Genomic DNA, 23,053 nt, shown 5'->3' with positions numbered 1-23,053 from the left:
AAGTCACTTACGTCAGTCATTCCACACTCTGCTCTGGCTTCTACCCACGCACTTCTGTTATCGGTGTGCTTACTAAGATCAACAACAACTTCCTTGTTGCTCAGGCTGGCAGGTAAAGGGGAGCAGGGCTCAGAGATGGTGGCACCTTGGACAGATAAGGACTTCCTGGAGTACTAAACACCCAGGACAGGTAAGGAGAGGTCAGGTTTTCAGGGAACTAGATCTTAGCAGCCTCTGAGTCTCAAATTCACCATTTCTGGCCACACTGTGCTTTGTGAGAAGAGCAGGAAATGAGAACTGAGGCCTGAGTTCTAGCTTTGGGTTTTTCTCTCCCTTCTTGGGAACTTGGGCAGCCCCCCACCAAACCGCCTGCCCACCCTCTGTGGGACCATCAGGGTTATTGTAAGGAGCCCAGCAAGCATGAGAATAGGTAGGCTGCTCTGGAGCCTGCAGGAAGCTTGGAACCTGGTAAACATTTCCTTTGAGGAACCCAACAGCCTTGCACTCAGGACCTTCTGGAGCAACACAGGTCCCATCCCATGACAGAACTAAGGTACCAAGGGACAAAGAAGCTATTTATCACTTAGGAGGCATTGCAGGCATCTATGCATGAATTGTTACTACTCCAGCATGATCCAGAAAGGAACAGATTTGTTGTTCAAATCTGTGAGAGCAGCTGGGGGAGTAGGGTGCAAAGTAGGACCATCAATAAAACTTAAGACCAAGTTTCTGTCTTAGAGTGATGCATACGTATGCCTCCCCTAAGCTACTGCCTTGCCTTTTTTCTCTTTCTACTCAAACTTCTTGAAGGAGGAGAGATTGCTTCTTCAAACTCTGCAATGACTTCCCACTGCAAATACAAGGAAATCCACTCCTTACCTTGGCCTAGGAAGCCTCCCTCTATTGTCACAGCCTGGTACTCTCTCCTCATTCCTTGGCCCCAGCCCTACAAGCCTAGTCTATGCACTTACGTCATCAGTCTTGGCGCCTTTTCATTTGTGTTTCCCTACACCTGAATCACTCTTCCTCAGGGCATCACATGGTTGCCTCCTTCTCAGCATTTGAGTCTCAATTCAAATGTCACCACCTTAGAGAACCGTCCCTGACCACCTTTTCAGTTAAGGTAATCTTTCCAATAGGCCTTTCCTGATACCCTATTTTAATTACTTCACAGCATATCTCAGTATGAGCAATTATCTTTTTAATATGTTGACTGGTCTACTGGTTGACTGTCAGTTTCCACTAAAATGTACACTCCTATAAGATCTTGTCTTTTTTTGTCGATTTACTGCCAACTCAGCAGTACCTAAAATAGTACTGGCACATAGTAGGTCCTCATAAATATGTGCTAACTCACCTCCTCCACTGCCCATTGGCTATTTGTTCCTCTGTCTCTGTACTTCCAGCCTTGACCTGCCATTCCCTGACCCTGCTCTCATGAAGGTCTCCCATGATCTCTGTCACCAAAGGACAATTTAGTCCTCTCAATCTGTTTTTTATTTTAGCTTTACGTTGACCACTTCCTCCTTCTTGAAAACCCTTCTTCCTTAAACTTTACTACCATCCACACTCCTGGTTTTCATCCTCCTTAGCTTCTCCTGAGTCTCCTTGCAGATTCTTCTTCCTCTACCACACCTTTCAAAGTTTGTCTTCCTCAGTATACTTCACACTCCTCTTGTACCATTTTGTCCTCCTGTACTCCAAATGTTTAAATATTGTCCAAGTTTCTTCCATCTGAAACATTGTTTTTCTTTTTTTGCCTTATTGTGTGGGCCACCCTCACCAGCATGGTTGAATAGAAATGGTGATAGTGGACACACTTGCTTTGTTCTTGTTCCTGAGGGAAATGCTTTTGAGGCTTCATCTTATACTCAGGACTTTTTTTTTTATATATATATAGCTCTCATCTAACAGGTAGGGGGCATTCCTCTCCACTTCTACTTTATTATCACTTATAAAAAGTGGATGTTAGCCCTGGCTGGTGTGGTTCAGTGGATTGAATGCCAGTCTGCGAATGGAAGGGTCGCCGGTTCGATTCCCAGTCAGGGCACATCCCTGGGTTACGAGCCAGGTCTCCAGTAGGAGGCGCATGAGAGGCAACCACACATTGATGTTTCTCTTTCTCCCTCCCTTCCCCTCTCTGTAAAAATAAACAAAAATTTTTAAAAAGTGTATGTTAAATTCTAGCATATTCTTTTTCTGCACCTACATAAATTTCTCACTCCTCCCTTAATCTATTAATGTGGTAAATTATGTTGATTTCCTAATAATAAACCAACCTTATATCCTGGAAATATCCAACTTGAACGTGATATACTACTTTTTACATATTGTTCTGTTCAATTCACTAATTTTTTTCCTTTAAGATTTTTGCATCCATGTTCATAATTTATACTGACTTGAAGCTTTCATTTTCTCACACTGCCCTTATCAGGTCTTAATACCAAGGTTACACTAACTTTTCCCTGGTCTGTGTGGCTCAATGGATTGAGCACCAGCCTGCGAACCAAAGAGTTGCTGGTTTGATTCCCAGTCAGGGCGCATGCCTGGGTTCCAGGCTAGGTCTCCAGTAGGGGGTGCTCAAGAGGCAACCACACATTGATGCGTGTCTCCCTCTCTTTCTCCCCTCTAAAAATAAATAAATCTTTTTTTTTAAGATTATGCTAATCTTATAAAATGTATCCTCTGTCCCTTACTCTACAATAGTTTTTCTAAAATTAGAATCATATGATCTTTGAAATTTGGTAAAAAATACCAATAAAACCATCTGGACTTGTAGTTTTCTTTGTAGCAAGACATTTAACTACCAATTCTATTTATTTAATAATAATGAGATTAATTATGCTTTATGTTATTTCTTGATTCACTTTTTTTTTATAGCAGCTCACATTCATTGATACTTAGTGTGTGCCAGGCACTATACATGACTTAACCTAATCTTCGTATTACTCCCAATGAGGTATGTGCTGTTACTTCCATTAGACATATGCTTAAGCACCAGAAATTTCTCTCTATGTGGTAGGAGCCGTGTGATCCCACTCTCACTTCTTGATTCACTTTTGGTAAATTATATTTTTCTAGGCAGTTATCCATTTCATTTAAGTTTTCAAATTTTGGGCACAAGAGTTATTCACAATCTTATCATCTTTTTACTTCATGTGGTTTTGCTTCTTTTCATCCTTAATTTTATTTGTAACTTCTCTTTTCTTGAACAAGCTTCCCAGAAGTTTGTCAACTTTATCAGACTTTTCTTTTTTATTTAATCTTTATTGTACTTTTCCATTACCATTTAGTCCCCTCATACCCCCTTGCCTCCCCCCAGCAGTCACCACACTGTTGTCCATGTCCACGAGTCCTTTTTCCTTTTTGCTCAATCCCTCCACCCTGTCATCCCCCACCAACTAGCTGTCATCTGTCCTCCATCTATGAGTCTGTCCCCATTTTCCTTGTTAGTTCAGTTTGTTCATTAGATTCCATATATGAGTGAAATCATATGGTATTTGTCTTTCTCTGACTGGCTTATTTCACTCAACAGTATGTTCTCCAGGTTCATCCATACTGTTGCAAAAAAAGCTTTCTTCTTTTTTGTGGCCAGGTAGTATTTCATTGTGTAAATGTCCCATAGTTGTTTTATACACTCATCTGCTGATGAGCACTTGGGTTGCTTCCTTATCTTGGTGATTATAAATAATGCTGCAATGAACATAGAGGTGCTGGGTTCTTTCAAATTTGTGTTTTGGGTTCCTTCAGATATATTTCCAGAAGTGGGACCACTTGGTTGAAAGGCAGATTCATTTTCAATTTTTTGAGGTATCTCTATACTGCTTTCCACAGTGGCTGCCCCAGTCTGCATTCCCACCAACAGTGCAAAAGGGTTCCCCTTCTTTATATCCTCACCAGCACTTGCTATTTGTTGATTTATTGATGACAGCCATTCTGACAGATGTGAGATGGTATCTCTTTGTAGTTTCAATTTGCATTTATCTGATGATTAGTGACTTTGAGCATCTTTTTATATGTCTATTGGCCATCTGCATGTCCTCTTTGGAGAAGTGTCAATTCAGGTCCTTTGCCCGTTTTTTAACTGGGTTGTTTTTTTTTGGTGTTGAAGGTTTTTTTGTTTTTTGTTTTTTTAAGATTTTATTCATTTTGCCCTGGCTGGTGTAGCTCAGTGGATTGAGCGCGGGCTGCGAACCAAAGTGTCGCAGGTTCGATTCCCAGCCAGGGCACATGCCAGGGTTGCAGGCCACAGCCCCCAGCAAACTGCACATTCCTGTTTCTCTCTCTCTCTTTCTCCCTCCCTTCTTCCCTCTCTAAAAATAAATAAATAAATCTTAAAAAAAAGATTTTATTCATTTATTTTTTTTTTAGAGAGGGGAAGGGAGGGAGAAACAGAGAGAAACATCAATGCATGGTTGCCTCTCGAGTGGCCCCCACTGGGGACCTGGCCCGCAACCCAGGCATGTGCCCTGACTGGGAATCGAACCTGCGACCCTTTGGTTCGCAGCCTGTGCTCAATCCACTGAGTTATGCCAGCCAGAGCTTGGTGTTGAGTTTTGTAAGTTCTTTATAAATTTTGGAGAGTAACCTCTTATCAAATGTATCAGCAAATATGTTCTCCCATTCTGTGGGTTGTCTTTTCGTTTTGATGATGTTTTCCTTTGCTGTGCAAAACCTTTTAGTTTGGTGTAGTCCCGTTTATTTTTTCTTTTGTTTCCCTTGCCTACGGAGATGTATCTGATAAAATATTGCTCTGAGCAATGTCTGAGATTTTGCTGCCTATGTTTTCTTCTACTATTTTTATGGTTTGGGGCTAACATTTAAGTCTTTGATCCATTTTGAATTTATTCTTGTGTGTGGTGTAAAAAGGTGGTCTAGTTATTAGACTTTTCAATGTATTAGACTTTTCAATTTTTGCCTTTATTGTTCCTCTTTACTGGTTCCTGTTTATTGTTTATATTCTCTGTTTTGTGCTCTTGTTTTTAATTTCTTATTTCTTTGAGTATACAGTCATTCCTCGGTAATTGTTGGCTTCAGAACATGTCAAACCCTGTGCTTGGCACATTCTGATGAGAAAAAATGTTTCAGCACTCTGCACTTGCTTGGGACTCGTCACACTTCCTGGAACTTGTATGAGTCATGACACCGGCCCACAAGAGATAATGCTTCATCATTCGGTACTGGTAGGTTTCCGGCACTTGTCAGGAGCTCTTGAACAAATTAACAATGAGTACTGAGGTGCCACTGTATTATTATTTTTAATAGGTTTACTAAGATATAATTATATCCTATGCAATTCAGCCATGTAAAGTGTACACAATTCAATGGGTGTTAGTATATTGATAGAGTTGTACAGCCATCACACTTAATTTTAGAACATTTCCATCATTCCAAAAGGAATTCTGTACCCATTAGCACCTCCTCTCCATTCTGTTCCCTCCAACCATATCCCTAGGCAACAACTAATTTACTTTCATCTCTATAGATTTGCTTATTCTGGGAATTTCATATAAATAGAGTCATATAATATGTGGCCTTTTATGTCTGACCTCTTTCAGTTAGATTAATGTTTTCAAGGTTCATCTATGTTTTAGCATGTAACAGTACACCATTCCTTTTTTTGGTGAGTAATATTCCATTGTGTGGATATATCACAATTGTTTATGCTTTCATTACTTGGTGGGCATTTGAGTTGTTTCCACTTTTTCACTATCATGAATCATGATGTACAAACACTCATGCACAAATTTTTGTGTGAACACATATTTTCGGTTCTATTTGGTATATACCTAAGAGTAGAATTGTAAACTAACGTGGTAGTTCTATGTTTAACTATTTGAGAAACTGCTGGACTGTTTTCCACAGTGGCTGCACCATTTTACACTTCACCAACCATGTATGAGGGCTGCAATTTCCTTATATCTTCCCTATTACTTTTTATAATAAATGCTCAACTCATTACATTTTCAGTCTTTCTAATTTTTTAAATATAAACACTTAAAGTTATATATTTTCCTTTAAGTACTTTTTACTTTTTAATCTCACAAAATTAGTAAAATTAATAACCCAAGAGAGGCTTATCCTGTGGTTTCAAGAACACCTTGGTACAGCCTCTGCCGGGCCACAGACCCAAATTTAATAAATATAGGTCTAGATTAATCTTGAAAGATTATCTTATTATTGATTTAATAGGATTGACTCATTGATTCAACAGATATTTGTTGAGTGTCTATTGCACAGCATCATTATATCACATTCTGAGAACAGAGAGGTGAAATAGAGTCTTGCTATCACAAAGCTTAACAACAATTCAAAAGAAAAAAAACTGCATGATAAGTATTAGGATAGGAGATGTAATATATGATGGAAATAGAAAACATAGGAGTAAGATTTTTACTTTTGAGATTGAGAAAGGTTTTCTGGGGAAACTTGCTTCTTTTAAGGTCCTGAAAGATGTACTAGTAGGAGTTTGCTCAGTATATAGTAGGAAAAAGAAAGTGTCCTGGGCCATTGGAACAGAAAATGGAGAGACCCAGAGGTGTAAAAAAACAACTTTGATCTTTTGGAGGAAGGAAAAAGGTGTGTCAAGAGACTGTCAGAACAAGGCACAGAATGAGAGTCAGGATGAAGCCGAAAAGTTCCTAGAGACTACACTATGAAAGGCCATTAAATCATGTTAGGGAGCTTGGACTTCATCCTAACACAGTTGGGAGGCCATGGAAGAGGCTTTCTTTTCTTTAAATATTTTATTTACTGGAGAGAGGGAGAGGGAGAGAGAGAGAGAGAGAGAGAGAGAGAGGGAGGGAGGGGGGGGAGAGAGAGAGAGAGAGAGAGGGGGGGAGAAAGAGAGGGAGAGGGAGGGAGGGAGAGAGAGAGAGAGAGAGAGAGAGAGAGAGAGAGAGGGAGGGAGAGAGAGAGGGAGAGGGAGGGAGGGAGAGAGAGAGATTTGTTGTTCCATTTATTTAAGCATTCACTAGTTGCTTGTATGTTCCCCGATGGGGTTGAACCTGCAAACTTGGTGTATCTAGATGACTCTCCAACCAACCGAACTACCTGGTCAGGGCAATACAAGAGTTTTAAAGTAGGAGTGGGGCAATAGCAGATTTTCATTTTGAAAGTTTTGCTCTGCCTCAGAAAATAGATGAGGGGAGGGAGGGTCAAGACCAGTGGGCCAGGAGACCCTTACAGAAAGGGTGGCAAACATTCAGGTTTGCATTAAGGAGTGACCATGGGAATGGAAACCAGGAAACATTTAAATCTTGGTGATCAATCTGATGTAGGGGTGAGAAAAGAGAAGCACTAAGGCTGACTCTTCCATTTCTGACTTAAGTAACTGGGTATCATTGGTTGTAACAGAGCAGGTCTGGAGACAATGGGTTCCAGTCACAGTAGTTTAAGGGGCTTATGAGAGACTTCTCTACCTTCTGTACTTACCTGAATCTGGCTGTCCTCACAGGACTCAGTTTCCTCAGTCCTGTCAAAGGAAGGCTGTCTTCTCTCACGTCCTATGGATCCCAGAGCTGACAGGCTTAGCATCTTCTTGTTCCCCATTGCTGCTTTCCAACCTTTTCTCCTCCTCTTCCTTCCCCTAACCCTTGCTCTTTTGAGGTTAATACCATCTAGTAGTAACACTTATTACTCCCTTTATTGCTATTATCTGTGGACTCATTCACCAATGACTTTGGCTCCTGGTTCACAGTCTTTCCTTTTATCTTACTCTTGCCCTCATCCTGGGGGATTTAATTGCCCACATGGATGACCTATCTAGTAGTACTCGTCTCTGTCACCTCCCTGATTGCTTCCTTTTCCTTCCACACCAGCCAGCCTCTCCCCGTGTTCACATGAGACCACCTCACCACCCATGACCATATCACAACTGAATTCTGGATTTCAAGCCACCCACCCACACCACCATTTTCTATCCTTCCAGGTCACTTGCTTTAGTGTCTACATGACACAGTTCTTTAATCTCAAGACCTCATTATTTGTATCACTTTTTCACTATTCATCAGCTCCTTCCTGTTTTTACTTTCTTCTCTATTCATCTTAGAGAAGAGTCCATTACTACATCACTCTCTTCATACACCTTCAACAAACTTATCCATCTTTCTCTCCTTTACTTGACTGGCTAACTGCAAGCGTACATATATCTACTATGAGCCTTCTGTTATCAGCCTTCTGCTGGACATCCTAGCTGGCATAGTGTGGCAAAAAAGAGAAATAGTGTTTTCAAAAGAGAAAGAGAGAGAGAGAGAATAAAAATTTGGACATATATTATTTATGTAGAAAATAAAAATAATCTATAGAAAATGAGTTCAGTGAGGTTGTTGATTAACATACAAAAATAAATTGTGTTTAAAATGTTGTTAATATGCCCTGGCTGGTGTGGCTCAGTGGATTGAGTGCCAGCCTATGAAGCAAGAGGTCACCAGTTTGATTCCCAGTCAGGGCACATGCCTGGGTTGCAGGTCAGGTCCCCAGTTGGGGGCATTTGAGAGACAACCAGTTGGTGTTTCCCTCATATATTGTTGTTTCTTTCCCTCTCTTTCTCCCTCCCTTCCCCTCTCTCTAAATATAAATAAATAAAATCCTTTATAAAATGTTGTTAATATACTAGGAAAATGCAGACTATCTAAGCTTATTTCTATATGTATGTAAATAAAAACAACCATTGTACCACCACAAAATTAACAGTGAGCACAGTGAGTTAAAAAAAACACCCTACAGACTATCAAAGCATGTTATCATGATACCTTAAAATACCAGACAGAGGCCCTGACTGGTGTGGCTCTGTTGGTTGGGCATCATCCTGCAAAGTGCAAGGTCATTGGTTTGATTCCCAGTAATGGCACATGCCTGGGTCCCTGGTCAGGGTGCATATGAGAGGCAAGCAATTCATTCTCTCCCTCTCTTTCTCCCTGATGTTTCTCTCCCTCTCTTTCTTCCTTCCTTTCCCTCTCTCTAAAAATACATGAATAAAATATTTTTAAAAATACCAGGCCAGGCAATACAATCCTAAGGCTAGCCAATGAAAATAAGAGGAAAAACAGGTCACCTACAATAGAATAAGAATTAACAGCAACACTGGATGCTAGAAGACAATGGACCAACAGTTTCATATTTTTTTAAAAAATTACTTGGTTTTAACCACAGAATTGTATACTCAGCTAAACTAAATCATGAGGCAGTAAATTATAGATGTTTAAAATGCTGATATTTTTGGATATATAAGCACTTAGAAAATCTGCCTCATATATACTCATCAGTTATCTGATAATATGATCCAGGAAAAAGAAGGGAGTAAATAAAAGAGAATTATACTTGAGATCCTGGATGTAGTAGACAGCCCAGGCGAGCAGCCAGGGGAAATCCTAGGTAGACTTCTACATAGCAGGCATGGCCCAAAGCAACCAGCTCAGATTAGAAACATAACAGAGAGGCTTCCAGGAGGAAGATTTCCAAGAAACAGAACTTGACAGAATACAATAGCAATCAGATGGGATAGGGAAAGGAAGAATATTTTTTTAAAGATTTTATTTATTTATTTTTAGAGACGGAAGGGAAGGGGAGGGAGAAAGAGAGAGAGAGAGAGAGAGAGAGAGAGAGAGAGAGAGAGAGAGAGAGAGAGAGAGAGAGAAAGAGAGAAACATCAACGTGCAGTTGCTGGGGGCTGTGGCCTGCAACCCAGGCATGTACCCTGACTGGGAATCGAACCTGCGACACTGTAAGAATATTAATTATAATCAAGATACTGTAAGAAAAACAAGTATAGTAATTAGAAACTCTAGCCCCCCCTCCGAAATCTATGTAAGAAATAAATATAGTTATAATCCATTACAGCATTTGGATCTCCTACTCAATAGTTTCAAAGTCTCAATACTGTAAACACTATTTACTGATATAATAATATGATTTAATGTAGGAGAATAAAGGATGAAAGGTAGCATAAGAGAGTTAAATTCTTATCAGTTACAGCAAGAATAAATAGGTAAGGTCTAAAATGGATAAATCAAGGAAAAAAAAACATTATATGTCCATCAGTTGGAATAATGAAGGTACCTACCAGAAGAAACTGCTAGGAGTCAAAAGGGATTGCCCCTGGCAAGCAGGATCTAGGAACAGGGAAGCATGTCTCGCAACATATTTGTGTTTTGGTATAAGCCTTAAGACACATAATGAACTATGTATTTACTACTTTGAAAAAAAGTTAAAAAACGAAAAAGAACGATTTTTGGCCAGGAAGGAGTGTTGTTGGAAATGGATTTTTACGTTAAAGCTAAGGAAGTTTGAGAGCCCTGTGAAGGCTGGAATTTGTTCTAGTAGGGAGAGTAAGCCATTTTGCATGGAACAGCATTTTGGATAACCTGCCTAAAGAGATTTCGGAAAGGCATGGATTCCCCAAGCCTACAGTTATTTGTGATTTATTTTCTTATTCCAAATAATTTTTGAACCTTATTAAAAAATTTTCCCCCCTAAAATGAGTCCTTCACAGCACAGTCTGGTGTGGCTTGGTTGGTTGGAGTGTTGCTCCGCAAAGGGAAATGTCGCTGGATTTCATTTCTGGCCAGGGCACATGCCTAAGTTATGGGTTCAGTCCCTGGTTGAGTTGAGTGTGAGAGGCAACTAATGGATGTTTCTGTCCCTCTCTTTCTCCTTCCTTTTTCTTCTCTCTAAAAATAAATAAATAAAAATAAAAATAAATGAGTCCTTCAGATCTGGTGAACTTTAGGCCTCACAAAACCTGGATTATTCCCTGGGGGATTACTCCCAAAGGAGTAATAATTCATTCAGCAAGTTTATTTTTTAAAATCCTTGTTCTAGAGAGAGGGGACAGTCCCCCCTCCCCTAGGAATTTTTATCGTAAGAATGGTATTGGAATCTGCTCCTTCTTTGACTGTTTACCTTACGTGGAACTTACAGCGACGTTAAGCCCTTTGAAGGTAGGAACAGAGCTGTATTTCTGTAGTACGTAATTAATACAAGTTTTATAAATATTTGTTGAAGAAACAAATCATGACGTATTTCAGTACCATGAGCTATTACTCTTCCTTCTGTTCCATCTCTTTATTGAGGTTGTTATATGAAAAGCAGAAGGTCGAGGGAATGAGCAGGTTGAAAAGAGTAAATTGCTTTTTCCAAACCCTAGACCCCACACTTCGATTTTACATAGTAGATGCCTTTCTGAATGACATTTTGAATCGTGTATATCAGATTTTGCTAATCTCAACTCCCTTTACTCACAGAGATTATTAATGATGTATAAATATTTCGTTCCATGAGATGCAGACCTTTTGCTGATTTCACGAATCTTTTTGTGCATTCTTTCCGTAAAGTGAATTATCATTGTGTGTTAACTATATTTGGCGGGGGAAGTCTGCTAAAAATGAAGCGCACCAGTACAAGATTCGGCTTTAAAGATGACTAATTTGCACACCACATGTGGAGTTAGATAGTTGAACGAATCAACCCTTTCTTCGGGCCCCTGCGCTCCCATACCACCTGCTTCAACCCGGGGCGGTGTCTTGACCCTCCGCGACCTCTTTGTCATGGCGTCCGCGGGGCGTCTACCGCCCGAGGCCCTGGCAGTCAGCATGGTGTCGACCTTCTCAAGATGGCGGCACTCGGCGGGCGGGCGGGCGCGGGGGAGGGGGGCAAAAGCACTTAGGGGGCGGGATCCGGCCGCCAGAGGCGGGGCGCCGAGGCAAAGGGGTAGGGCTTGCGGGCTGGCCGATTCCGAAGTAGGCAGCTCCAGCGCGCCTGCGTGGAGCGGCCCTTCGCGCAGTGAGGCTGTAGCGGGGGAAGGCACCGGTGGGGCCGACGGGCGGGCTGAAGGAGGGAAGCAGGGGAGCGAAGTCCCAGTGCGCGCCGCGGCGGCCCGGGTACCCTCCCCTTCCGGGCTTGAGGCGCTGTGAGAAGAGCTGAACCGAGCGGACTCACACCAGCAGCGAGGCGCTGCTACCGCTGCCCCAGTCCGGCCTCCTTCGGCCTCGGCGCTCCCGTCGTGGGGGCCCAGTTTCCTTAGCACACCCATCCCCAGCAGTCTGCAGAGCCTGTCCCCGGCCCTTCGAAAGCCCCGGCGCCAGCCCGGGCCCTTGGCAGGGAGAATGACGGAGCTGCAGTCGGCACTGCTACTGCGAAGACAGCTGGCAGGTGAGCGAGCGAGCGGGCGGGCGGCGGGGCCCCGGGCCGCGATCGTGGCGCGCCGCTGCGGCTTACCTTCTCCTCTCTTCCCCGACCGGCGGTCGGACGGGTGAAGGGGAGCGGCAGCTGTCGGCGAGGCCGGGTAAGGGCTCGCGAGGGTGGGGAACCCGAGGCGCCGGTCCTGGCCGGGCCCAGCACTTCCCCGGCTTTCGGAGGGTATTGGGGGCGGGGACGCGCCCCAACCTCAGCGCTGGGACGGGGCCTGGCGCCCGGTAGAAAGGAGGGGAGACTACCCCCTCCCCCACGGCTGGGTGGGACGTTGCGGGGGAGGGGCTGTGGATCCCTAGCCTGGACCGACTCTCCCAGGAGGGGCGGGTCCCGGTCTCAGGTGTTGCTGAGGCCGTCGGACCCCTTGGGGGTAGAGAGGAGAGTCTGGGCCCGCCTAGCTGTGAGTTTCCCCGGCTCGGATGTTTGAGCCGCGGGCGGCAGCGGGTGGCGAGAGTAGGCGAAGAAACTGGCCCCTGGCCGGATAGGTGAGGCGCGCAAAACTTCTGTTGGGGTAGCGCCGGGTCCAAGGAGTTGTGGCGGACAACAAAGCGCCTCCGTGGCCTCGTCACTGGCGCGCGGGGGTCTGAGGACCTGGCGGGGTGTGGGACGTCGCTTCGCCTGCCTCTGCCTGGCACGGGCTCCGGCTGCGCCGCCCGGCTGGGGGAGGGTAGGAGCGGGCCGAGCGGAGAGCCGCTCGCTGGCCGGCTCGGGGCTTTGTGCTTGGAGCGGTTCCGGCTCCTGCGCAGGCCTGCAGAACCGCGGGACTGCGGCCTACGGGCTCTGGCTTGGGGCGGAGGCCGGGTCTGCCTCCCCAGAGTTGCCTGTGGCCCCCCTCCCCCATTGTCCCGGCCTCCGGCCGTTTGCGGCTTCCAGGTTGACTTTTTAGGGGGTTGGCTCCTACTCTGCTAGGACTGTGCGAGAGGAGCATGCGCGCTGGAGACGTACGTGTGCGAGTGTAAGGGGGGAGGCGGGTTGGTGGCTTCACAATGCCACCCCACGTGCTGCCAGATTTAAAGAGAAATGAACCAGCAGTTACCCCTGCTGTCCAGCGCCCAGCGTGTGTCCTTTTCAGTTCAGGCGGATTTTCACCTCCCCACTGTACAGTCAGCAGCCCTTAGCCCTCGGCAGAAGCCAAAGGCCGGCATGAAGAAATCTGGTTTTGAATTAGAATTATTGAGAATTTGGGGTGTAAGTTAAAGCACCTTTACTGCTTCTTAGGAAAAGGTTGTCAGTGGCTGTTACAGATTGTATAATTAGGTTTATTATTAGACCATGAGCAAGCAGGTTTGGACAAGTATTAAAGTTCTAGATGCTCGGGGGAGTGACTGAGGTGAGTGGCGTTCTAGCGATACCTATGTCCATTACGAAAAATGTATTGGAAAAATAGTAAAATAATAATAACCTAATTGCATCTTGTATTTTCAAACACCTTTTTTGTGTACTTTTAAAATTTGTTTTGGATGAAGGAATTAAGATGTTTCCCTAAGAATTCTTTAATCAGAATAAGTTAGGGAACTGTTAATGTAAAAATACTAAATTATTAAAATAGTGCTCTTACATAACGAGAAAGATAGACATTTAAAATGTGTAAAAGTTTACACAGTTACTAAGAAAGTATGATTAATAACAGTAGTAGCAACATTTCAAATCTGTTTCCTACCCATTTATGAACTAGCTGTAGATTTTGATAGCCACTTAGTTCAGTTTTTCACCGTTTTTGGACAAGATTAATCCCATACATTGATAAGACATTTCCCAAAGATCTTTCCTAACAGTTTACATTTTGATAAGGCATATTAAACTGTGCTTTAAGATTGGAGAAGGGGATGATTTAGTTTGTAATTTTTCAAGCCTCATTATAATGTACTTAGCTGCTTCTACGAAATAGAGGCCAAAGCAGTGCATTAAGTCAGATGTAAAAATATCAAGTTTACTGGAAAGACTTGATAACTACTTACTAAAGTAAATGCCCTGTTGTATTTTAGTTGTGCATTGAGCTTTGTGGTCCTTCAAATATCATTTTAAAACAGGAAGGAATGGTGATCTGTAATCTCTTGAAATCTTTTAGAGTTCACCTTTGGAGGGCTTAAAAATAAGTACTTAAAAATCTTGAAATGTATTGAAGTTTAGTAGACACAAACATGTAAGTGGTTCTAGCTGCTAGAATTTCAGAAATTTACAGCAGTGGCAAACAATGGTTACATTTATTGAGCCCTTAGCCTACTATTAAGGATTTTACTTCATTACTTGAGGGGAGAATTTATTGTTTGTTTTGTTTTGTAGGTAACTGAAACGAAGAAACTGGTTACTTTCAGAGTTGAGCAGAATGATTCCTTGGGTTGCAGAGTTTCTCACCTCAGCTCTACTGACTTTTTGGGTGGATTATTGTTGTGTGGTCCTGTATTCTGCATAATAGAATGTTTAGCAGCATTCTTGGCCTCTGTCCACCAGATGCCAGTAGTACATCCCTTCAGTTGTGACAGCCAGAAATGTCTGTTGCCAGATGTCCCCTGAGGGACAAAATCATCCCAGGTTGAGAGATCACTGGTTTAAGGTGTTGTAGTAAAGACCATGTGAATATTGTAAAAGAAGTAAGAACACCTAACAGATTACTGAAATCAGATAGGTTGTGTATTTCTTTGTGGAAATTATTAGCTATGAGTTTATTCCTTTGCTAGTTTAGCAGTGGCAATTTAGCTTTTGCAGTGCATTTTGCTAAACACTAAGAAATTCCACAGCATGAGAAATTTTAAATGTTTTTTTAAGTTATAAGCACTGGATAAATGTACAGAGTACAAGAAGGTATATAGTCTTTCCACCCTGACCTCAAGTTCTTTTCTTGGTAGCAACCATCATTGATAATTTCTTGTGTCTTTTCAGAGAGATTCCTTTATATATGTTTATATGGGCTAACGTTTACTGAGAACTAACAGGTACCAGGTGCTCAGTGCTTTACATATATTATCTTATTTAATCCTCCCAATAAGGAATAGAGGCTTAGAGAAGTTAAATAACTTGCCAGGGTTACACAGGTAGTGATTGCTGCTTCTAGATTCATATTCAGGACCTTCTTATTTGAGAGACTTTGTTGTTTATAATTGGCTATATTGCCTCCCAGGGAGCAATAATTAACACAATCATGAGTAGTTTCTTACAAGTTTAAATATTCAAAGTCAATTTATTCAGTAACTACCAAAATGATTAAGAAAATGGTCTCATATTAACAAAATTAAATGCATTAAAATAATATGCATTAAAATCTAAGTGATGTTCTTAAGGTTATCATAAAATGATATTTTAGCCATTGTTAATTTAAGACCAACATTCTGCAGAACCAAGGAAAGTATCTTTGAATTTAATGTCATAGACTGAAAGTAGCACTGAGCTTTTTAATGCTGGCAGTTAACTCTGAGAAAAAAATTGGGATTGATTCCCTACTCTAACTGTACTAAATTTTACTATAAGAGGAAGCCTTTTTTCTTCTTTTAAAGATCATTTGAGGTTTTGTTTTGTTTTATTTTTGACATTGATAACATTGTTTTTCAAGAGTTCTCATGGGTGCTGTCATCCCAGAACTAGGAAGAAGAGTCTCTTTATGCAGTAGCAATGAAATAATTGAGCTTCTTTTACTGTAGAAATTTTGATTACATATTTTTAAATAATCTGGAAAATTCCCACATTTTTTTCTCCTTGGCTACCCATGTGAGTAGGTTGTTGTGATGAGTGAGCTATTCGTGTTTCTCAGACATAATCTGCAGTAAAGTCACTTGGGAGTTTGTTAAAAATACAGATTCCTGTCCTCATCCCGCAGTCTGCATGTCTTGATGGGCCTCAAGAAAACTTAATTCTTATAGCACCTGCTTGGGTGGCTGTGAAGCATGTGTTCTGAGCTACACTACAATAAGTGCCCTAAGCAATGCATGTCGCCCCCCAACCCCCAATCAGGACACCTGCCGGTAGCCCAGTGCATAGTGTTTGTGGTATGCTTCGTTTCATTAGCATCCCCAGTGTTCATAGGATATTGAAAGAAAACTCATAAAAGGAGGAGTTGGAAAGATTTAATATTTCTTAATGGTTTTTCTAAAATGTATTGGCACTCTGACATACAGTTCCATTAACAATCTTAAGCAGAAATAGAGTAATTGATTATCGAAAGGGACATAATTTATTAATAAGGATACCCTAGTGGTAGAACATTCTGGGTGATGAGCTACAAATTAATAATCTTAACATTAATAATTGTTGACCTATGTTTAGAAATGGAAGAAAAGTCTAAAAATAAATTTACATTGCATCAAACTACTAATTGTTTAACACAATCAGGGAATTTTTATATCCAGAAATCATTACACTATTATAGAAAGAATGCAATTACTAGATACTGTACTGAATGTGCTTTCAGAAAAACATAAATGAAACGTGGTGGTTATGGGGGAGTGTAGGATGACATACAGCCCCTGTCCTGGAGGGAGTATCCAGGAATTATTCATCTGATTTGTTATGTTACAGGCTATAAAATAGTCTTGTTTTTGCAATATATACATAAATCATTATGTTGTACACCTTAAAGGTACACAATATTATATGTCAATTATGTCTCAATAAAGCTGGAAAAAAGTCTTAATTTTTTAATGAATAAGTGAATTTACTTAACATTAGGGAGTAGATGATTTTTAAGTTATAATATTTGTTATTCAGTAAATATTTTTTATAATGAAATTTAGTTTTTATAATCTATAAATAATTTTCTATAAATTTTCTATAAATAAACTACTTCAGACTGAAAATATTTTCTAGTCTTTTATAATGGATGAGCTCACTTTCTAAAATACTGCTGAATATATTAAACTGTTGAAGTAAATGCTATAATTTGTAGGTTTTAGTATATTAATATAATCACTATTTACTTTAAAGTAGTATCAGAATGTATAGTTCTATTATATACTTTATATAAATTGATACACATTATAATTGGTTATAGTCTGCATATAATTGTAAAATTAGGTGCCTTGATTATTGAAGTGCTATCTAGTATGGAAACTGAAAATGCATACACTACCACAATATTATTGTTGCTTGTGACTTCTTTGTCTCTGGTGAAGAGTGTTTGTTTGTGTAAGATGAGTTTCAGTCCTTGGATTATTTGGTCTTGGGTACTTAAGTGCAAACTTTTTTTTAAGGGGGGCGTACAGTGATGTATGGTAAACTGGCGTGCATGTACGCTTCAAGTAAGTAAAACTAAGTGCTTTTTTGTTTTAATGGGCTCAGTTCAGTGTGGGATACAGCTGAATCAAGACGTCAGTTCTCTTAAGAACATTAGACTATGTACTTTATTTTATTTTTAAAAGATTTTATTTATTTTTAGAGAGAGGGGAAGGGAGGGAGAGAGGGAGAGAAAGGAAACATCAGTGTGTGGTTGCCTCCTGCGCACCCCCCACCAGGGACTCTGCTGCAGCCTAGGCATGTGTCCTGACTGGGATTCAAACTGGGTACCCTTGGCTTTGCAGGCCAGTGGCGCTCAGTCCACTGAGCCACACCAGCCAGAGCTAGACTATGTATTAAAAAAAATTTTTTTTTTTGATTTACTGATTTTGGAGAGAGGGAAACCTTGATTTGTTGTTCCACTTATTTATGCATTCATTGGTAGATTCTTGTATGTACCCTGACCAGGGGTGGAACCCACAACCTTGGTGTATAGGGACGTCACTCTAACCAGCTGAGCTACTCAGTGAGGGTCTTAGATTATATATGAAAAAAAAAAGATTTTATTTATTTATTTTTAGAGAGAGGAGAAGGGAGGAAGAAAGAGGGAGAGAAACATCTTCTCACATATATCGGTTGCCTGTTGCATGCCCCCAACTGGGGACCTGGCCCGCAACCCAGGCATGTGCCCTGACTGAAAATTGAACTGGCGACCTTTTGGTTCTCAGACCTGAACTCAGTCCACTGAGCCATACCAGCCAGGGCAGATTATATACTTTAAAAAAATCTTTGCATTTATCAGTGTAGAGAAAGCAGTAATTATTAGAATTACTTGGCATGACAGGCAGAAATCTAAAGATGACAGGTTTAAAACAGATATGTGTTTTCTGAAAGACAACTAACCTTGTTGAAGATGTCTAAGAAGGTAAGTAGTCTGATCACAACTTTCAAGGGATGGCATTAATTTGTATGTATGTATGTACTTACAGTATTGACACTTACAGATGTCTCCCATTCCCCTTTCTGTCTCCATCCATCCAGCAGCCCCAGTGTGCCCTGCCTCCCCCCAGCTTTCACCACTAATATGTAATTTATTTGAAAATTTTAATTTATTTTTAGAGAGGGGAAGGGAGGGGGAAAGAGAGGGAGAGAAACACTGATGTGAGAGGAAAAAATTGATTTGGTTATTACCTCTTACATGTGCCCCAACCTGGGACCAAACCTGCAAACCAGGCATATGTGCCTTGACCACAATCAAACTCACAATTGTAGATCTTTCCATATGTAGTCATAGTCACATTCAGTTCTCACATCAACTCTTTGAAGTAAATATTGACACCTTTTTGAAATAAGGAGATTGAGGTTTATATTATATTTGGTAATTTCCCCAAGGTAAGCCTATTGGAGCTGGCCAGCAGAAATAAGTCTGTCTGCTGATGAAACCTGAGCCTTTTATTAATAAGTGGTTTCTTTAACACTTCAGGGTTTCTTAGATTCCTTGGAGAATCTATAATAAGAGAATTCAAGCCTTTTTCCCTGAGAAAAGTGAACACAATTTGTGGTATAATTTCAGAGAATTTTCTGATCTCTTGAGTGAAGCTCATTTATACACATGTAACACTGTCTCTTAACAGCATTTATTCAGCAAATTCGGTGTCTTTATTGTGTATTTAAGGATACCAAATGAGCAAGTTATTGTTTTTGTATTCCAGGAATTTGTAATCTGCAGAAAATCTCCTGAAGAGGGCTGCTTTAAAGTATTAGTATCAGTCAGGGAAAGTGTGCTTCTATCTGCCTGGTTCTTGGGGAACTTTGAGAAGTTGGTGTCATTTTTGCTTTACTTTAAAAAGATGTAAATTTTGATCGCACAGAGGAGGAAAGTATTTAAGGCTGAGGGAAAATAGCAAGCAAGATAGAAGGCTTGTGATGAAAGCAATTCAGTGTGGTTGGAATATATGATAAACTGAACTAGTGGGAAATTAATATTTGGAAAGGCTAGTATTTGTGGATGACCTTACAAATGTTGAAGTGTAGAATTCTGTTTCAGGAGAGGGAAGTCACGTGATCAAAGTGCATTTGACTGGTGCTTCTCAAAATTATCTGTGGTGAAATACACTAGTTTTTAAAAAAATTTCCAATTATATAGTGATACTTTGAAAAGCAGTAAAAATGAATTATTAGAAAAATTAAATTAAAAAGATTTGAACCCATACTTTATAATATTAGGTTCGTTATTTAAAGTGACTTTCAGATTTCTGTATGAGTTTCTAAATGCTTACTCTAGCTTGCAGTGTCATGGACCAGTAACAATTTGATGAATTGGCACCAATTCATGGAGCACACTTTGAGTAGCACTGCTTTGGACAGGGTGGAATATGACATTTTGATGACATTCTCTCCATGAGGACAGATTTTTGTTTTTGCCTATTGACATACCACAGATGCTTAGAAGGGTGACTGAAACATAGCAGGCAAACAACAAGTATTTATTGAATGGGTCAGAACTATCATACTACTAAGAACTTAAGCACATGTCAACTAAATCTTTTCAGGTAGGAAGTAAAACAATTAGAATGCTTCCATTCAGTAAACATTTAATTCCTTGTATATGCCAGGCCCTAGGGATACAGAGATGCATGATACAATCCCTGGCTTCCCCTTCTAGTGGGGAAGATAGACTTACAAAAAATATTGGTTAATAGTTAGAATATAGATAGTTTGCCACAGTAGTATAGACATTCTTCCCCTTTTTCATGTCCACCCCCCAACCCCCCATTTACTTGTTTAAAGTATAGCTTTGGCCAAGGACAATTGTTGGAACACTTACATTGTCTCAGCAAGGTCATTCTTTTTCTCTCCAAGCAGTTTATCTACTCGAGCTACTATGACTGTTGTTTTCCTAACTTTTTAGAACTTCATAGATTACCACGAAATTTAAAGCCCCCCACCGCCCCCTGCCACTTTTCCAGGCTCCCCACCCCTGCCTCCACCCTGTGTCTTCAGAGTTTCTCTATGGTCCTCTACCTTAGCTACCTTAGGCTTCCTACCCAGGTGGCTGACCACATTTTCCAGAGGAGGAAATGGAATTTGGCTTATTCACAATAGCAGAACCAAGACAACTAGACTTCATTAATCTCTGAACCTTTCCTTTAACAGCATTTAAATTAGGTCTACATAGAGAATATAAAAATGTGGTGATCCCATTGTCCCTTTCAGCTTAAGTCATAGGATGTCTGTGAGGTCCTATGTTCCTTTGGTTTCCTTACTTTTTTGTGGTTGAGTCAAATTATTTAAAATAAATGTCAGGTAACCTAAATCAGGATATTCTGGAGGAAAGTGACAAATGTATGTTTTAAAGTAATTTTTGTAATTACAAATGAACATGTTTATTATGGATTTGGAAAAGGTAAAACATACATATGCTGGAATATCAGTCATCCCTTTGCAGACTTAACATTTGATCATTTTTCTATTCATTGCATTTTGTTGCCTTTTTAGTAAACTGAAATTCTGAAAGGAAGAACCTTTAGTGTTAAGAATGTTAGTGAAAATCATACTGTTGACATTGAGTTCATTAAAAGTTATTTCACATATTTGATTCTCTTATAGTATCCTGACATTAGACCAAGAAGTTACTTCTCCAAATTTATTTAGCAAGAAATGGCAGAAATAGATTTCAAACCCAGGTCACTTTATTATCAAAACTGCTTTTTATATGTTAGCAAACTGTTAGTTAAACTCTGAGAACTCTGACTTTCGGTGAGGAAACTACTGTTGTTGCTCATGGCCTCACCTGATATTTTGAGTTTGTTTCTCATCTTCTGTAGAATTCTAAAACTAAAACATCTGTTTCAAGGCTTATGTAAAGAGAGGTGTTTCTGAGACTCTCCAATAATCTTGAGCCCTCAGTAATGAGGGGATAATATTTTATATTTGTATTTAACAGTGCATGGGATGGTTTATATTGTCATCATTAGAAGCACAGGGCTTTAGGCTATGCTAACTTCTTTTTTTTAAACTACTGTGAACATCTATGGTGTGGTAATTCCTCAGGGAAATACTGTATTTTTGATGTCTTCTCTGGTTGTTTTTATCTCTCTCCCTTAGGATTATACCTTTTGCTGCTGCTGCTACCCTTACTATTTGCTTGGTGGAAATAGAACAAAACTGTCGTTATCCAGCTTGGTTTATATTTAACTCTTGCAGGTGCAGCACTGGCTTTGGTGAAGGCACTGTGCTTCCTGCTGCCCTCTTCAGGGTCTAAGGCATGTGGTGTTGCTGTTGAGGAAGCAATACCACTGTGACAAGTGCTGTTTTTTTTTTCCTTTAAAGATTTTATTTATTTATTTTTAGAGATGGAAGGGAGGGAGAAAGAGAGAGAGAGAGAGAGAAACATCATTGTGCAGTTGCTGGGGGCTGTGGCCTGCAACCCAGGCATGTGCCCTGACTGGGAGTTGAACCTGTGATGCTTTGGTTTGCAGCCCGTGCTCAATCCACTGAGCTACACCAGCCGGGGCTTTGACAAGTGCTTTTAAAAAATAAACTTAGCCCTGGCTGGTGTGGGTCAGTGCACTGAGTGCTGGCCTGCGAACCAAAGGGTTGCATGTTTGATTCCCAGTCAGGGCTCATGCCTGGGTTTCAGCCTTGGTTCCCTGTAGGGGGCACATGAGAGGCAACCACACGTTGATGTTTCTCTCCCTCTCTTTCCTTCCCTTTCCCTCTCTCTGGAAAAAAAAATAGGAAAAAAGAAACCCCAACTTAATTTCAGAACAGTTTTAGATTTACAGAAAAATTACAAAGATAGTATAGAGAGTTCCTATATACCCTGCACCCAGTTTTCCTGTTAACACCTTACATTAGTATGGTACATTGATCACAATTAATGAACCACTATTGATACATTATTATTAACTAAGTCCACACTTTATTCAGATTTTCATAGTTTTTACCTGATGTCCATTTTCCATTTTCCTGTTACAGGAGCCTATACAGGTTACTATATTGCATTTAGGTTGTCACACCTTTGTCTCTGTTCAGTGAGAGTTTCAGTTTCTCCAATTTTTATGTCTTTTACCATTTTAAGGAATACTGGTGAGGTATTTTGCAGAATGTTCTTCAAATTGGGTTTATCTAATGATAGAGTGGGTTTATGGGTTTTCAGAAAGGATGCCACAGGGGTGAAGTACCCTTATCACATGTTGGTGGTACACGATAACCACAGGAGGACACTGATGATGTGAACCTTGATCACTTGGTTAAGGCAGTGTTGGTCAGGTTTTTCCACTGTTAAGTTACTATTTTTCCTTTTACTAAGTCTGGCCCACTTTCATATGGAAAGGAGGGACTAGGCCCTACCTTCTGGAGGGGAGGATATCTATTTATATTATTTGGAATTCTTCTGTAAGGAAGATTTGTCACTTCTCTTTCATTTATTTGTTAAGTCAATCATCTGTTCAGTGTGGATTTACGTATTTTATTTTATACTTTGGGTTAAAATTTGATTTAGACTTCTTCAGAGAAACAGAACCAGTAGGATGGATGGAGGTACATATATAAGGTACATCTGTGAGTCACATTATTGATTTGGACTGGCAAGTCCAAAATCTTCAGGGTAGCCTGGCAACCTGGAGACTGAGGGCAGAGTTGATGTTGCAGTTCAACT

At 40.7% G+C, this 23,053-nt stretch overlaps 1 protein-coding gene across 2 annotated transcripts in view; it reads left to right on the top strand.

The window, feature by feature from the left end:
• Positions 1–11,736: 11,736 nt before the first annotated feature.
• Positions 11,737–23,053, top strand: part of UBE2G1 (ubiquitin conjugating enzyme E2 G1) — a 111,301-nt gene continuing 99,984 nt past the window's right edge. Inside the window, exon 1 of one of the 2 annotated variants that reach the window (XR_006783990.1) lies at positions 11,737–12,150. Coding sequence is in view for 1 of the 2 variants with exons in the window: in XM_045824474.1 (XP_045680430.1) it covers positions 12,105–12,150 (46 nt within the window). In the remaining variant the exon portion in view is untranslated. The remainder of the gene's footprint in view (positions 12,151–23,053) is intronic. The other variant, XM_045824474.1, reaches the window with a different exon arrangement.

The sequence above is a fragment of the Phyllostomus hastatus genome, unplaced genomic scaffold, assembly GCF_019186645.2.
Source record: "Phyllostomus hastatus isolate PE091 unplaced genomic scaffold, TTU_PhHast_1.1 phas_scaffold_55, whole genome shotgun sequence".
NCBI lineage: Eukaryota > Metazoa > Chordata > Mammalia > Chiroptera > Phyllostomidae > Phyllostomus > Phyllostomus hastatus.
The sequence above is the reverse complement of the archived record's forward strand: the minus strand, read 5'-3'. Positions and strand labels throughout refer to the sequence as shown.